Source organism: Callithrix jacchus, chromosome 22 (genome assembly GCF_049354715.1).
Source record: "Callithrix jacchus isolate 240 chromosome 22, calJac240_pri, whole genome shotgun sequence".
Lineage (NCBI taxonomy): Eukaryota > Metazoa > Chordata > Mammalia > Primates > Cebidae > Callithrix > Callithrix jacchus.
In genome coordinates, this window is record NC_133523.1 from 44,920,919 (window position 1) to 44,935,810 (window position 14,892).

The following is a 14,892-nucleotide window of genomic DNA, read 5'->3' on the forward strand; positions in this document are numbered from 1 at the left end:
TTTGATCAGTCAACAAATATTTATTGATTGCCTACTATGTGCCAGGCTCTGGGTTAAGTGCTGAGATAATGATGTGGTCTCTGCTTTCGTGAAGCCCTTAGTTTAGAGAGAGAGTCTGAGGCCACACAAGTAATTACATATTTATGTATCAGGCACAGCAAATTCAAGGATTCTGGGACTTAACCCAAGACTAAGGGAGGGGTAAGGGATTCGTCACCTGAGATGGCAACTGTTACCCTTAGACTTGAGAAATGGATAACATACGGGAAAAAGAAATGTTCTAAGCAGAGCAAATTCCAGGGACAAAATCAACTGCGGCTGAGAGACAGACTGTGATACTGGAGTCAGGGGACAGAGAACATCTTGGGAAGGGAGGTCAGGGAGGCTGACAAAAGCCAGACCACAAGGCTCCGAAGGTCACGATGAGGACTTTGGGTAGTATCTGAAGGGAAATGCACAGGCCACAGAAGGGTTTAAAGAGAAGACAGACATGATCTGATCTGTTTTTAAAATGAAGATGCTGGGAGCTGGATGGGGTGTGGCCTACCTGTGGCAAAGTGAATGTAGGGGGATCTTTTTAGAGAACAAGGCCAAGCTCCCTCCCTAGTTCAGAGCAACACAGCAACCCTGCCTGTCTGCTGCAGAGCCTTGGAGGTTGTACAAACCACACTGTTAGATCAGGAGGACTTTTCCAGCCAAGCAGTCACATCTCCTTACTTGCACAAATACGGGAAGACTCCTCTTCTGCAGCATGAGACGGAGACAGAAAGTCCCACTTTCAGGGTCCAACCGTCAGCCATAGCAGGCCCTGTCCACTGCTGGAGTGACACAGGAAGTGCTGGCCCAAAATGCCCTGTGCAGGGCAGGCCACTGGCTCTGATCACACCTGCGTGGCTGCCCGAACAGTCTTTGGGCCTCCACCTACAGAGACAACTGGACTGGGGTCTATGGCCTGGAAGAGAGAGGTGGGGTGGGGGGATAACTCAGTAGGTGCCCTGATGTGACATGATTCACCCACCTAACTTTTTCCAGCTCTTGCTTGAACTTTTTAGAAATTATCTGAGCACCTTCCATTTGCAGAAGGAAAAAAAAAATTTGGCTATCTTTGGTGGAGCTAAGCCAGGCAACAACTCAGTTTTTTGTTGTTGTTGTTGTTTTTGTTTTGAGATAGGGTCTCACGCTGTCATCCAGGCTGGAGTGCAGTGGTACCGTTATAGCTCGCTGCAGCCTTGACCTCTCAAACCCAAGCAATCCTCCCATCTCAGTCTCCCTAGTAGCTGGGACTACAGGCAGGTGCCACCATGCCAGAATACTTTAAAATTTTTTCATAGAGATGGGGTCTCCCTATGTTGCCCAGGCTGGTCTCGAACTCCTAGGCTCAAGTGATCCTCCCACCTCAACTTCCTGAAGTGCTGGGATTACAGGCATGAGCCACCACGCCCAGTCACAACCCCACTTTTACAGGGAAACAAGAAAACTCCACCCTACTTCATAGAGAAAAATTGGCCTTGCCCAATTTTTATGGAAAAGAAAAAAGGAGGGGCCGGGAATACTGGCTCAAGCCTATAATCCCAGCACTTTGGGAGGCCGAGGTGGGCAGATCACTTGAGGTCAGGAGTTCGGGACCAGGCTACCTACCATGGTGAAACCCCATCTCTACTAGAAGTACAAAAATTAGTCACATGTGGTGGTACCTGCCTGTAATCCCAACTATTCAGGTGGCTGAGGCAGGAAAATTGCTTGAACCCAGGAGGCAGGGGCTGCAGTGAGTGGAGATGGCACCACTGTACTCCAGACTGGGCAACAGAGCCTAACTCGCTCTCAAAAAAAGAAAAAAGAAAAAAAAAAAACACTAGGCGAGGTGGCTCATGCCTGTAATCCCAGCACTTTTGGAGGCCAAGATCAGCAGATCACAAGGTCAGGAGATCAAGACCATCCCTGGCCAACATGGTGAAACCCCATCTCTACTAAAAAGTACAAAGAAATGGCTGGGCATGGTGATGTGCACCTGTAATCCCAGCTACTCGTGAGGCTGAGGCAGGAGAATCACTTGAATCCGGTAGGCAGAGGTTGCAGTGAGCCGAGATCGCACCCTTGTACTAGTCTGGGTGACAGAGTGAGACTCCATCTCAAAAAAAAAAAAAAAAAGGATATCTGGCCGAGCACGGTGGCTCAGTCCTGTAATCCCAGCACTATGGGAGGCCGAGGCGGGTGGATCTCGAGGTCAAGAGATCGAGACCATCCTGGGCAACATGGTGAAACCCCATCTCTACTAAAAATACAAAAATTAGCTGGGCATGGTGGCGCGTGCCTGTAATCCCAGCTATTCAGGAGGCCGAGGCAGGAGAATTGCCTGAACCCAGGAGGCGGAGGTTGCGGTGAGCCGAGATCGCACCATTGCACTCCAGCCTGGGTAACAAGAGCGAAACAACATCTCAAAAAAATAAAAATAAAAAGGATATCCTACCTCATCCTCCTTTGGAAGAGAAACTGGAATTCGCTTATTTTAATATACATCAAAGTTGGGCAGGAAGCTCTGTCCAACTATGATGCACTTTTAAAGGATAAAGTTACACAGACTGTAAACTGACAAGCAAAACTTGTCAGATGATCGAGACCTTCTCATCTCCCTGATTATAATACACAAAGTTCCGCCCTGATTCCAGAAGGAAATGGGGGCACCCACACTCACTTGGTGGGCCCTAATTGGGCTGTGGTCCTCCAGTGGGACTTTGAAGTCCAGAGGCCATGAAATCTCCACTGGGGTCACACTGTGCGTCTTCTTTTCCGAGGGGGTGACCACGGGGTCCAAGGTAGAGGGATGCTTCTTTTCCTCAGGAGTCTTTCCTGATTGAGAGAAGGAGGAAAAGCATGTGATTGGCTGACCCAACATGCCAACCCAGCCAATAGCAAGGGAAGCTGATCTGAGAAGTGAAGCCTTATGCTATTTGGCTGATTTGAGGGTAGGAAGGCAGGATGGATGACCTATGATGGCGCCGATTGGCTCAGCCAGGTCTTCTATGGGCCTCTTTCTAGGGTCCCTCCCAGTTTCCTGTGATTGCCCCTTACCCGGTCCCCCAGCTCACCCCGAAAGCGGCACAGGCAGCAGATGCAAAGGAGGAGGAGTACGGCCAGCAGTGCCAGGCCCAGTAGGGAGCCCAGAACGATGCCAGCGATGGCCCCGTGGCTCAATGTGGGGCCTGGAAGAAACAAAGAATGGAGAGAAGGGGAGCAGGAACCAAGGTTGGACCCAAGTTTCCTAAGCCCCCTAACTTTGTGCAGGGACCCAGGAGTCCAGCCCCGCCTGCCCCTCCCCTCCCAGAACCCGGGAATGTGGGACCCCAGCACTCTCATTTAACAGTTACTGAGTGACCATGGTGTGCCTGGCTCTCAGCCAGGTAATGAGGATTCATTAGTGGGCCAAAGGGGAAAGATACCTACCTTTGTGGGTTTAATTCTAGGAGAAGTCAGAAATAAATGAGTAACACATAACATAATCACAGATTGTGCCAAGAAAGAAAAAGTGATGTGATAGAGATAATAGGGGTCGGACGTGGTGGCTCACACCTGTGATTCCCAACACCATGGGAGGTCAAGGTGGACGGATCACCTGAGCCCAGGAGTTAGAGACTAGCCTGGGCAACATAGCAAGACCCCATATCTGCAAAAATAGAAAAATTAGTCAGGTGAGGTGGCCGGGCCTGTAGCCCTAGCTACTCAGGAGACTGAGGTAAAAGGATCACCTGAGTTTGGGGAGGTCGAGGCTGCAGTGAGCCCAGATCATGCCACTACACTCCAGCCTGGGCCACAAAGTGAGGCCTGTCTCAAAGAAAGAAAACAAAGAAAAAACAAAAAAGAAATAGTGGGAAGGGATGAGACATTTACAAAGAGAGATGAGCTAAGGTCCCTGAGAAAGTAACATTTGAAAGAGACTTAAGAATAAAGACTGCCGGCGCGGTGGCTCACGCCTGTAATCCCAGCACTTTGGGAGGCCGAGGCGGGTGAATCACGAGGTCAAGAGATCGAGACCATCCTGGTCAACATGGTGAAACCCCATCTCTACTAAAAATACAAAAAATTAGCTGGGCATGGTGGCACGTGCCTGTAATCCCAGGTACTTGGGAGGCTGAGGCAGGAGAATTGCCTGAACCCAGGAGGCGGACGTTGCGGTGAGCCGAGATCACGCCATTGCACTCCAGCCTGGGTAACAAGAGCGAAACTCAGTCTCAAAAAAAAATAGAATAAAGACCAGAGGCAGTCATACTAAACCTGGTGGGAAAGGGTGTAAAATGCAAAGGCCTAGACCTAGGAAAGAGCTTTCTCTGTTCAATGAAGGCCAGTGTGGGTGGATGATATGGAAGGAAGGGGCTGGAGGTGGAGGGTGAAGTAGAAAAGGTTTCCAGGAACCAGATCCTGAGAGGGTCCTGCAGAAATTAATGGAAGGCTTTTAAGTAGGGCAGCCGCATAATCTGATTTCCATAAATTTGGCTTCTACATGGAGAATGAATTACAGGCAAGTAAGAGAGAATATAAAGAGACTAGATAAACAGCTGTTGCGGTCCACGCAAGAGAGGATGCTGTCTCTGACCAGAGGCTTGGACTGAAGATGAAAAATATTTTGGAAGGAAAATGGACTGAACTTGCTGGCAATTAGGATGTTGGGGGTGATCTGGCCTGTGAATAGTGACATTTATGAGGATAGGGAAGACCGGAGGGTTGGGAGATGCAGTTTTGAGGGAAAACATCAAAAGGTCTATTTTGGACACATGACATTTGGAATGATAATTGGACATCCCAAGTGAAGATCTTGGCTGGGCATGGTGGTTCATGCCTCTAATCCCAGCACTTTGGGAGGCCGAGGCGGGTGGATCACTTGAGGTCAGGAGCTCAAGACCAGTCTGGCCAACATGGCAAAACCCGGTCTCTAAAAATACAAAAAAAAATTAGCCGGGCATGGTAGCTCACACCTATAATCCCAGCTACTTGGGAGGCTAAGGCAGGAGAACTGCTTGAACCCAGAAGGCAGAGGTTGCAGTGAGCGGAGATCACGCCATTGCACTCCAGCCTGGGTGACAGTGAGACTCTGTCCCAGAAAACAAAGAAACAAAAAACTGTGAAGGTTTTAAGTAGGGAGCATCCTTTTCAAGAGAGAAGTCAGGGCTGAGGATAAGACATTGGGAGTCATCAGAGTATTGAAGGCCATGAGAGTGAGCACAGACACTTCGGGGAGTGAGGACTAAATCCTGAGACACTCCAGTGGAGGAGCGTTATCAACCAAATTGTGCCCGCCCCAAAAGAAAAGCCTAGGTTGAAGTCCTGACCCCGTTCCTGTGAATGTGACTTTATTTTGGAAGAAGGTCCCTGAAGATGTAACCAAGTCAGTTTGAAGTCATGAGGGTGGACCCTAATCCAATAAAACTGGTGTCTTTAGAAGAAGAGGAGAGGACTGAGGCTGGGCTCAGTGGCTCACGCCTGTAATCCCAATGCTTTGGGAGGCTGAGGTGGGTGGGTCGCCTGAGGTCAGGAGTTTGAAACCAGCCAGGCCAATATGGTGAAACTTCATCTCTACTAATACTAATACAAAAATTAGCTGGGCGTGGTAGCACATGTCTGTAATCCCAGCAACTAGGGAGGCTGAGGCAGGAGGATCTCTTGAACCCAGGCGGTGGAGGCTGCAGTGAGCTGAGATCATGCCATTGCACTCCAGCCTGGGCAACAAGAGTAAACTCCATCTCAAAAAGAAAAAAAAAAGAGGACAGAGACACACACAGGGAAAAGAAAGCTGTGAACCTGGAGGCAGAGTTTGGAGTGATGCAGCTGTAAGCCAAGGAATGTCAAGGACGAAACAGCTGCCACCCGGGGCTGAAAAGAGACAAAGGAGGATTCTACACAGGGTCTCAGAGGGAGCAGGACCCCGTCAACACCTTGATTTTTAAACTTCTGACCTCCAGAGCTGGGAGAGAAGAAATTCCCATCGTCTCAAGCCATGCAGTTCATGGTACTTTGTTAGGGCCGGCCCCAGGACACTACAACAGGGAGAGAGGGAGGATCTGGCACAACAGACTGAGAATGGCTAACTGGACTACCAGGATGCCCAGGAGAAAGTGCTGACAGCCCCAGCTCACTCACCGGCCCGGTAGACCTGGCTTTGCGTTGGAGTCCCTGGCTGGTCCCCCAGCATGGGCAGGATCCGAAAAGTCCAGGTCCCTGGGTTCCGAGACGGAAGGGGCACCACGGCTGACCGCTCCTGAGGCCCCAGGATAAGCAGGGAGACCCAGTCCTTGTAGGTGGAAGTTCTGCCCAGATCAGGCCCATCTGGCCATGCCTGGATCTCAAAACTGCTGATCAGGGCCCCTCGCTCCACATCCCAAGTCAGCACAGCTGCATCTTGGGCTCTCTGAAGCCTCCATGAGGATATGGAGGGTCCTAGAGAGATGTGGGGGAGGCTGGATTCGTGGGTCCCAGAGGGGAGAGGGAAGGGAGGTAGGGAGCTGTGGTCCTGAAGGGAGGGGTCTGAAGGAGGAGGGGCTGGGGGCCCAGACTTCTGGGTCTGAGGGAGGAAGGCCTGGGGGCCTGGACTCCTGGGTCTGAGAGAGGAGGGGTTGTGGGCCTGGATCCGAGATCTGAGGGAGGAAAGGTCTGGGGCCTGAACTTCTGGGTCTGAGGGCTAGAGGGGCCTGGACTTCTGGGTTCTTGGAAATAACCTGGCTCACCAATGAGGGTGATCTGGTCACCGCCAGCACCCAGCGCCCCACTGCACAGCACGGAGTAATTTCCCAGGTCCCAATCCAGGCTGAAGTTGCCGATGAGGAGCTTCCGCCCGTCTTGACTGAACCGCAGGCGACTCCCGCCTCCTGGAGCAAGGGGCCGCCCTTCCCGGGCCCAGGATGCCCGTGAGGGTGGGGGACAACCAGAGGCTTCCAGTGCCACCTCTGCCTCCCCTGACCGTGTCTCTGCCACCAGCGGATGCAGCAGCACCTCTCGGGGGGCCTCTGCAGGTAGGAGAAGCCGAGTCAAGAAAGTCGACTTCACCTTAGATTCAAAGAACAGGTCCTATGCCCTATTTTAAATCAGATGGTGATAAGCCCTGGTGCTCTGGCCACCTGAGAAAGAACTGCCAATTCGCTCACTCATTAGCTCATTTATTCATTATCTAATTTCCTCATCAAACACTGATTGAACACATACCATAGGGGCGGGCCCTGTACTGAGAAACTAATATTCTTCTCAGCTATTCATTCTTCTTTATTATTATTTTATAGTTATAATAATTACAAGACTGGGTCTTGCCACACTGCCTAGGCTGGCTTGAAATCCGAGATTCAAGCGATCCGCCCCCCCACCCCCCGCCCCCGACTACCAAAGTGCTTCGATTATGGCCCCCAGCCTAGTTACTCTCTAAAACATCACTGCTTTGGCTGGGCACTCATGCCTGTAATCCCAGCACTTCGGGTGGCCGAGGCAAGGGAGGTCAGGAGTTTGAAACCAGCCTTGACCAACATGGTGAAACTCCGTCTCTACTAAAAATACAAAAAAAAAAAAAAAAAAAAAAAAAACTTGGCTGGGCATCATGGCATCTGTCTGTAATCCCAGCTACCACGGAGACTGAAGCAGGCAAATCACTTGAACCTGGGAGGTGGAGGTTGCAGTGAGCCGTGATTGAGCCACTGCACTCCAGCCTGAGCGTCAGAGCAAGACTCCCTCTCAAAACAAATCAAAACAAACAAAATAAAAAACAAAACCATCACTGCTTTATCCCTCTGAACACGTGGGAAAGTGATGGCCTTCTACACCCGTCCCTGCACCCCCCCACCATGAGGTATAGAAAAAACGTCCCTTTTCTAGTTTGAAGAAAGTTTAGTCCTACCTCTTTCTTGGTCTAAGGAGGTACCCCATACCCCTTCAGAATTTCCAAAGGACCAAAGAAAAAGTCTCTCTCCTCCTCGAGAAACAGACAGCACAAAAGCCCCGCGCCCTCTCACCCAGGATGACTGTGCAGGTACGCGTGGCCACCAGGTGGCGAGCAAGGCAGGTGATGGGGACGCCGGTGAGCCGGGGGTGGGCGGGGACGGCGGCCAGCAGCACGGAGGACACCGGCCCGGCACGGATGCCTTCAGGAAGACCCTGGAACTGCAAAGAGGCGGCAGGGACCCCGCCGGGCCACGAGCAGCGGAAGCGGAGGCTGCGGTCCCCGGGACCCCCTTCGACGGAGCACTGAGGGGCCCCGGGGGGCAGGTCTGCGGAGGGAAGGGTAAGAACGAAGACAGAGTCCCTCTCCCGTCTCTTCTCCAGCCCCGCCTCTCCGCGCGGTGACCCCACCCTTCTCCACTAGCCTCGCCCTATAGGTGCTCACACCTCCCACCTGCGATCCCCTTCCCTTTCCCAGTTAACTACTCCGCTAAGTGGGTAGCCCGAAGCCCCGCTGACTGCTCAACTTTCTTAAGAAAACTGCATCTTCATACAATGATTTTTTTCTTCCTAAACGTAACTCAGCCTTTTCCTTTCCAGCTCCACTCCTTCTGCCAGGTTTCTTCGCCGCCTCCTGGATTGCTCTCCGAGAACCCTTCTTTTCCTAGATATCTCGCCCTTCCTTATGGACCCCGTCCCCTTTCTAAGATAGTTCTACCCGCTTTCCAAATGACCTCGCCCCTTTCCCTTGTGACTACGCCCCTCTTCGCAGGTACCTTCTCCCTTTGCTGATCCCACTTACCGGCCCAGGCAACTTAGTTCTTTCCCTTTCTAACTCCCACTCTTTACCATTTAACTCCGCTGTCGACTTTGTTGAGAGTGCCCCTTGCCTAGGAATGTCCGACCTCTCAGTGCTGGGCCGGCCCCTCTGTCCTGGTCGTACCTGCCACTCCATTTGATTCCCTCCCTTGTCCTCTTTCTGGCCCCGCCCCTTACACTAGGTATCTCCGCCCCTTCTCGCTGGCCCCGCCCACAACAAGTATCCTTCCTCCTTCTTGGTGACCCCGCCCCCACAGTGGCCCTGCCCCACCCACCGGTATACTGCTGGTCGCTGGCCCCGCCCCTTTCGTTTAGCCCCGCCCCTTCCCACCCCTTTCCACCCCACTCCCCGGGATTCCCGCCCCTGGCTCCCACCTGCCACTGTGAGGTTGAGCAGCGAGCGGCGGCGACGGCTGGTGCGCGGGTTCGCAGCCAGGCAGGCGTAGGTGCCTGCGTGTCCCGGCCCGACCGCGGGCAGCAGGAGGCGCGGCCCAGCGGGCACTGCGGCCTCGGCCGGGTCCGCCAGGCTCCACGCTATGTCGGCGGGCGGCCGCGAGGAGGCGGCGCAGCGCAAGGTCACGTTGCTGCCCACAGTGACGAAGAGGGCAGGTGCGGCGTCGCGGTCCGAGGAGACCGTGATGATCGGCGGGTCCGGGCCGTCTGGAGAGAGGAGGGGTCGGGACCGCGAGTGTCGGGGTCACCTGGGACTCCGCTAGGACTCCCGGAGACTCGGCCCCCAGGACCCCCTGTCCCCGACCCGAGGCACCCCCACTTACAGAAGACGCTGACGTCGGCGGCAGCCTCCCGGTGGCCGAAGGGGCTGCGGACGCGGCAAGTGTACCGGGCGTGGTCGCTGCGCACAGGGCGCGTGATGACCAGCTGGTCTCCCTCTAAGCGGATCCGGGGCGGCTCGGCTCCTTCGGGGTCCGCCGCCTCAAGGGCTCGTCCGTCCTGGCTCCAGCTCAGCTCCCCACGACCCGGCCTCCACCCCAGGCAGCGCAGCCGGAGCTCCGCCGCCCCCTCTTCTGTTTCTGGGGCCTTGGGCTGAACCGACAGCTGGGGTAGGGGTTCTGGGAGAGGGAGAACGGGCTCAGGACCCTGTCCGGGAGCCCATCTTTGGTCCCCTCCTCTCTTACACCTAAGACTTCCGGCCCCAGCAGCTGCTCCCTTTAAGCGGCTGGAGTCCCGAGCCCAATCCCTCTCCTCCCACAAACCCATGAGTCTGAGCCCCCAGCCCTCTCCTCTCCAGGACCCATGAGTTTGCCAGAGGGGTCCCCCGGCCTCCTCCTCCTCCCTCAAACCCAGGAGTCCAAGCCCCCAGGAGTCTCGATCCCAGGTCCAACTTTGCACAAACACCCCTGCCTTGACCCCTAGCTCTTTTCCTCGCTTCCTCAAGCCAGGAGTCCTCTTCTCCCATCCGGTGACCCCTTTCTCCAGGAAGGAAACGTCCTCAGAACAGCACCGTGACTTGCCCAAGGCCTAGCAGAGCAGAGCAGCCCCTGCCTCCTGCACTTTGGACCCCAGGGCCCACTTACCATACACACCCACAGTGAACTCCTGAGTCTGCCGGGAGACCCCTGCCCGGATGACCTCAGCCGTGTAGACCCCTGCATCATCCAGCTGGGCAGAGGAGAGCTCCAGAACCCCCCGGGCCTGGTCAAATCGCAGGCGGTCTCGGTGAGCAGGGTCCAGGCTGATCAGAGGTGCCCCTGCCCCCAGGCCACCAGCTGCCAGCACCTTAGAGCCCCGGCGCCAGACCACCAGAGGAGCAGGGGGCCCAGGGCTGGGGACTGGGACCAGGGGAAGCCAGATGGTGGTCCCCACCAGCACAGCGAGTGGGCCCCCCACCTGCTGGGGGACGCTTGCAGCTGAGTGGGTCTCTGCAGAAAGACTGGATTCAGGGCTCTGGGCAGAGAGTTTAAGATCCATGTCACCAGGGGAGAATTTTGAATCCGGGGCCTCAACAGACACTTTGGTATCGGGGACTTGAATAGAAATGTTTGAAGGTGGGGTCTTAACGGAGAAGGTAGGCTTGGGGCCTTTGGCAGGAACCTGAGGATCCGAAACACCAGGAAATACTTCAGAACCAGGGGTTTCAGAGGAGGAATCCAGGCTCAAATCCTGGCCGTCAGCAGAAACATTTGACCAGAAGGATCCAGACATGTTGTTGGAACTCAGGGCCTCAGGAAACCAGCTGGAATCAGAGATTCCAGCAGAGCCTTTTGAATCCAGGGACTGATCTGGAAATTTCCAGCTGGGAGGTTTGATGGAGGGAACTTCTGCACGCAGCCCCTGCGAAGAGCTCTTTGAGTCCGAAGAGAAGGAAGAGGAGTAGTTGGTTTGCTGAAGTCCAGAAGAGAATCTGAGGGTGAGAACCCCTACCAAGGAGGCTGCAGAGAAGAGGGGAAGGCATTGGGGGAGGCTGCTCAGGGAGACTGGCTGGGAGGGGACTGTGCAGGAAACTTACCCAGGAGAAAGAAGAGTGGCAGAGCCTGTGGGGTGTCCATGGTGCTGGCCTTACTGAAAGGACACTGGAGCAAGACCCAGGACTGCACCTCTCCCTCCCGGATGAGACAAGTCTAACAGGACTGGTAGCTTAGCTTCCTGGGAGGGGAAGGGAGCCAGACCCAGAGGGAGGTGCCAGGATCCCCAACCCTGATGTGGTGGCTGAGCTGCCCACCCCACCCCATTCTCTTCATTAGCTGGTCCCACCTGCAGGGAGGCTCAGCCTGATCCCTGCACTCCCCACCCACAGGTGGAAAATGAAGTAAAAATTCCCAGGTAAAAATGTGGTAGCAAATTTGTGGGGCAAAGCCAGGAAGACTTCCTGGAGGAGGGTGAGGAGACCTTTCTCAGAGCCCCACCTCTGAGGGCCACAGCCTCCTGGCCCCTTCCACTCTGTCTTGCCTGCAGCCTCAGATACCCACATCTAATCCTGCTCCTCCTCTGCTCTAAACCCTCCCATGGCTCTCTGTTGCCCTCAGAACCAAGTCTCCAGGTGCTATTTCCTGCCAGGGCCTCTATCCTGAGATCAGAGCTGCATTTCTGCATCCCCAAGGCCCTCATATGGCCTGTGTCCTGCTAAACTCAGAATCTTTCCTCTAACCCAAACTTCCTCCTACCTCCAGAATGGCTTCACCATCTTTGAAAACGCTGGGAAACATTCCCATCTCCTCCCTCCCCCTCACCACTGTCAGTCTGAGTCCCACCCCTCCTACCTCCTGAACCTCTCTGTCCTTTCTCCTCCTCTTAGTTCTCACTGCCCAGGCCCTGTCCTCTCTCCCTGCCTCTTCCAGTCCCTGCCAGCGTCCTTCACCGGGAGCTGAACCTGCCCTCCCCTGCTCACAGCCCTCCCCTGGCTCCTCAGTGCCCTCTGGAGACATCCAAGCTCCAAAGCAAACCCAACCACACACCCACCCCAGCACTTAAACATCCTGACGTTCTTATCCTGCCTCCCATCTCACCTCCCAGTCCTCTACCTGGAATGCTCTCTCCCACTCTCCACCTCCCTCCAACCTGGCTAAAATACAACTTGTCCTTCAGGTCTCACCTTACTAAGAACCATGATAATTACCACTTAGTTTGCGCCAGGAACTATGCTAAATGTTTCGTATGCATCATCGGACTCAACCCTTCCAAACACCCGATGAGCTGAGTGTCATTATCCTCACTTTACAGGCCAAGTGACTTAGGCTCAGAGAGGTCAAGGGACCTGCAGGAGGTTTCACAGTCAGAGGGAGAAGCTGGACTTGGGAAAAGGATGGTCAGACCATTGACTCCTGATAGCTTTTCCTACCATCCCATGCTGAGCTTAGGGTCTCTGCTCAGCTCCCAGTCCTCTGAGCTTACCGGTACAGTTCTCACCATGCTGGGGTAATCATACCAGTAATAACATATATATTTCTTGAGATGGAGTCTCGCTCTGTCGCCAAGGCTGGAGTGCAGTGGCACAATTTCGGCTCACTGCAGCCTTCGTCTCGTGGGTTCAAGTAATTCTCCTGCCTCAGTCTCTGGAACAGCTGAGATAACAGGCGTGCACCAACACACCTGGCTAATTGTTGTATTTTTAGTAAAGATGGGGTTTCACCATGTTGGCCAGGCTGATCTTAAATTCCTGACCTCAGGTGATCTGCTCCCCTAAGCCTCCCGAAGTGCTGGGATTACAGGTATGAGCCACCATGCCAGACCTAAAGCTGGTAATAATATATATTTATCATTTTTTGGATAGCAGGTGTGGTTCTGGGGGTGCTACACAAATTAGCCTTTCAAAACTCCATGGAGTAGATTATGTAGCTTAAAGAGGGCCGCAAATTTGAGCCTCCTGCCATTAAGATGCGGGGTCTATGTCCCCAGTCCTTGGATCTGAATAGGCTCTGTGACTGCTAGACCAAGAGGTCCAGCGTGGAAGGGACCCTGTGTCAGGGTCTACATCTAGGCCAGCACATGCCACTTTCTGTAACATTGGACATTCCCTCATGGAACCCAGCACCCACACTGTGAGGAAACTTAAGCAGCACCATGGAGGGGAATCATGGCCCCTGGTCAGCAGCCCCAGCCAGCTTGCTGGCCATGTGGGTGAGCCCATTGAAGTCAATCCCCTGACCGCATTTGAGCCGCCCAAACTGATCCTGCATGGAGGAGAGACAAGCTCTCCCTGCTGAGCCCTGCCCAGATTCCAGACTTAAGAGCACAATAAGCAAGTGTTATTTTAAGCCACCAAGTTTTGGGATGGTCACAGCAGAACAGACAACCAGAATGTAGGTATCGCTAATTCCATCTGATAGAGGAAGAAACAGGCTCAGGGAGTAGTTGCCTGCCTAAGACCCTCCTAGAGCCAGGAATGGGTCAAGTGGGATTTGATCCAGGGCCTGGGACTCAGAACCCATGCCCTTAACCCTTACATGATGCTATTACTACTTAGATCTGCAGATGAGGCAACAGAAGCTTGAAGACAGGAAGGAATCACCCAAGACCTAGCTGGCAAAGCTGAGAGTGAGGATATGAAATCAATATATCTGACTCTATTCGAAGGCCAGAGGAATGGAACACGATTTTTAAAATAAAAAATTAGGCCAGGTGCTGTGGCTCACACCTGTAATCCCAGCACTTTGGGAAGCTGAGGTGGGCGGATCGCTTGAGGTCAGGCATTCAAGACAAGCCTGGGCAATACAGTGAAACCCCATCTCTACTAAAAATACAAAACTTAGCCAGGCATGGTGGTGTGCACGTTGGCAACACAGCAAGACTCCGTCTCAAAAAAAAATAATTAAAAAAAACTAATCCAGGCTGGGCGCGGTGGCTCAAGCCTGTAATCCCAGCACTTTGGGAGGGCAAGGCGGGTGGATCACAAGGTCAAGAGATCGAGACCATCCTGGTCAACATGGTGAAACCCCGTGTCTACTAAAAATACAAAAATTAGCTGGGCATGGTGGCACGTGCCTGTAATCCCAGCTACTCAGGAGGCTGAGGCAGGAGAATTGCATGAACCCAGGAGGCGGAGGTTGCGGTGAGCCGAGATCGCACCATTCCACTCCAGCCTGGGTAACAAGAGCAAAACTCCGTCTCAAATTAAAAAAAAAAAAAAAATTAATCTGGTTGGGCATGGTGGCTCACACCTGTAATCCCAGCACTTTGGGCGGCTGAGGTGGGTGTATCACCTGAGGTTAGGAGTTTGAGACCAGCCTGACCAATATGGTGAAAACCCATCTTGGAAAAAAAAAAAAAAAATTAATCTGGCTCTAGACCCAGGCTGTTCATTGCCACACTAGGTTTTGATTGTCTGTGGCTTGTCTGTGTCTCAGACCAGAACCAAAGCTTCTGGCCTCATTCTCTCGTGTCCCTGCTGAGACTGGGGATACAAGAGAGAATCAGTGTCCTGCAAACATTGTGAACAAAAGCCCTTCTTCTCACTCACCTCAGATATTTGTGTTCCAACACTCAACTTGGATGTCATCTCCCTGGGAAATCTCTGCCCCCACAAGCCAGGCCAGTTCCCCCAGCTGGGTTCCCAAGGGCCCAGTGCGCCTCCATGCCTAGCATACTTCACCCGAATTACAGCTGCCTTTGTCTTCACTGTCCCCCGCATCAACTCCTCATGGGCAGGGTTTGGATCCACAGGGCCTGGCACAAAAGACTCAAGTAAATGTCGAATGAACCAAATAATGT

General features: G+C 53.5%; 1 protein-coding gene and 1 long non-coding RNA gene across 4 annotated transcripts; one reads left to right on the forward strand and one right to left on the reverse strand.

Moving 5' to 3' along the window:
* On the reverse strand, positions 1 to 11,311 carry VSIG10L (V-set and immunoglobulin domain containing 10 like). Of its 2 annotated transcripts, none has more exons than XR_013530875.1 (10): positions 11,195 to 11,311; positions 10,263 to 11,117; positions 9,504 to 9,797; positions 9,103 to 9,387; positions 7,983 to 8,237; positions 6,714 to 6,992; positions 6,130 to 6,247; positions 3,087 to 3,200; positions 2,693 to 2,847; positions 1 to 952 (listed from the first exon to the last, which is right to left on the reverse strand). XR_013530875.1 is itself a non-coding variant. In XM_035283461.3 (10 exons), the coding sequence occupies exons 1-10, from the start codon at positions 11,232 to 11,234 to the stop codon at positions 881 to 883; spliced, it is 2,646 nt and encodes an 881-aa protein (XP_035139352.1). In that variant the 5' UTR covers positions 11,235 to 11,311; the 3' UTR covers positions 1 to 880. The 2 variants fall into 2 exon arrangements, 1 of the variants encoding a protein (XP_035139352.1); XM_035283461.3 differs by having other exon boundaries at positions 6,130 to 6,426.
* On the forward strand, positions 9,111 to 14,886 carry LOC144580751 (uncharacterized). 2 transcript variants are annotated; one of them, XR_013530877.1, is made up of 2 exons: positions 9,111 to 11,095; positions 14,647 to 14,886. It is a non-coding gene; the product is annotated as an uncharacterized LOC144580751 (long non-coding RNA). The 2 variants fall into 2 exon arrangements; XR_013530878.1 differs by lacking the exon at positions 14,647 to 14,886 and adding an exon at positions 11,430 to 11,515.
* Positions 14,887 to 14,892: the final 6 nt, after the last annotated feature.

Coding starts and splice junctions, on each gene's coding strand:
- VSIG10L (XM_035283461.3), bottom strand. CDS start 11,234: ATGGACACCCCACAGGCTCTGCCACTCTTCTTTCTCCTGG. Junction 3,201..6,129: donor AAGCCAGGTCTACCGGGCCG/GTGAGTGAGCTG, acceptor TGTTTCTTCCAG/GCCCCACATTGAGCCACGGG. Junction 2,848..3,086: donor CTGCCTGTGCCGCTTTCGGG/GTGAGCTGGGGG, acceptor TCTCTCAATCAG/GAAAGACTCCTGAGGAAAAG.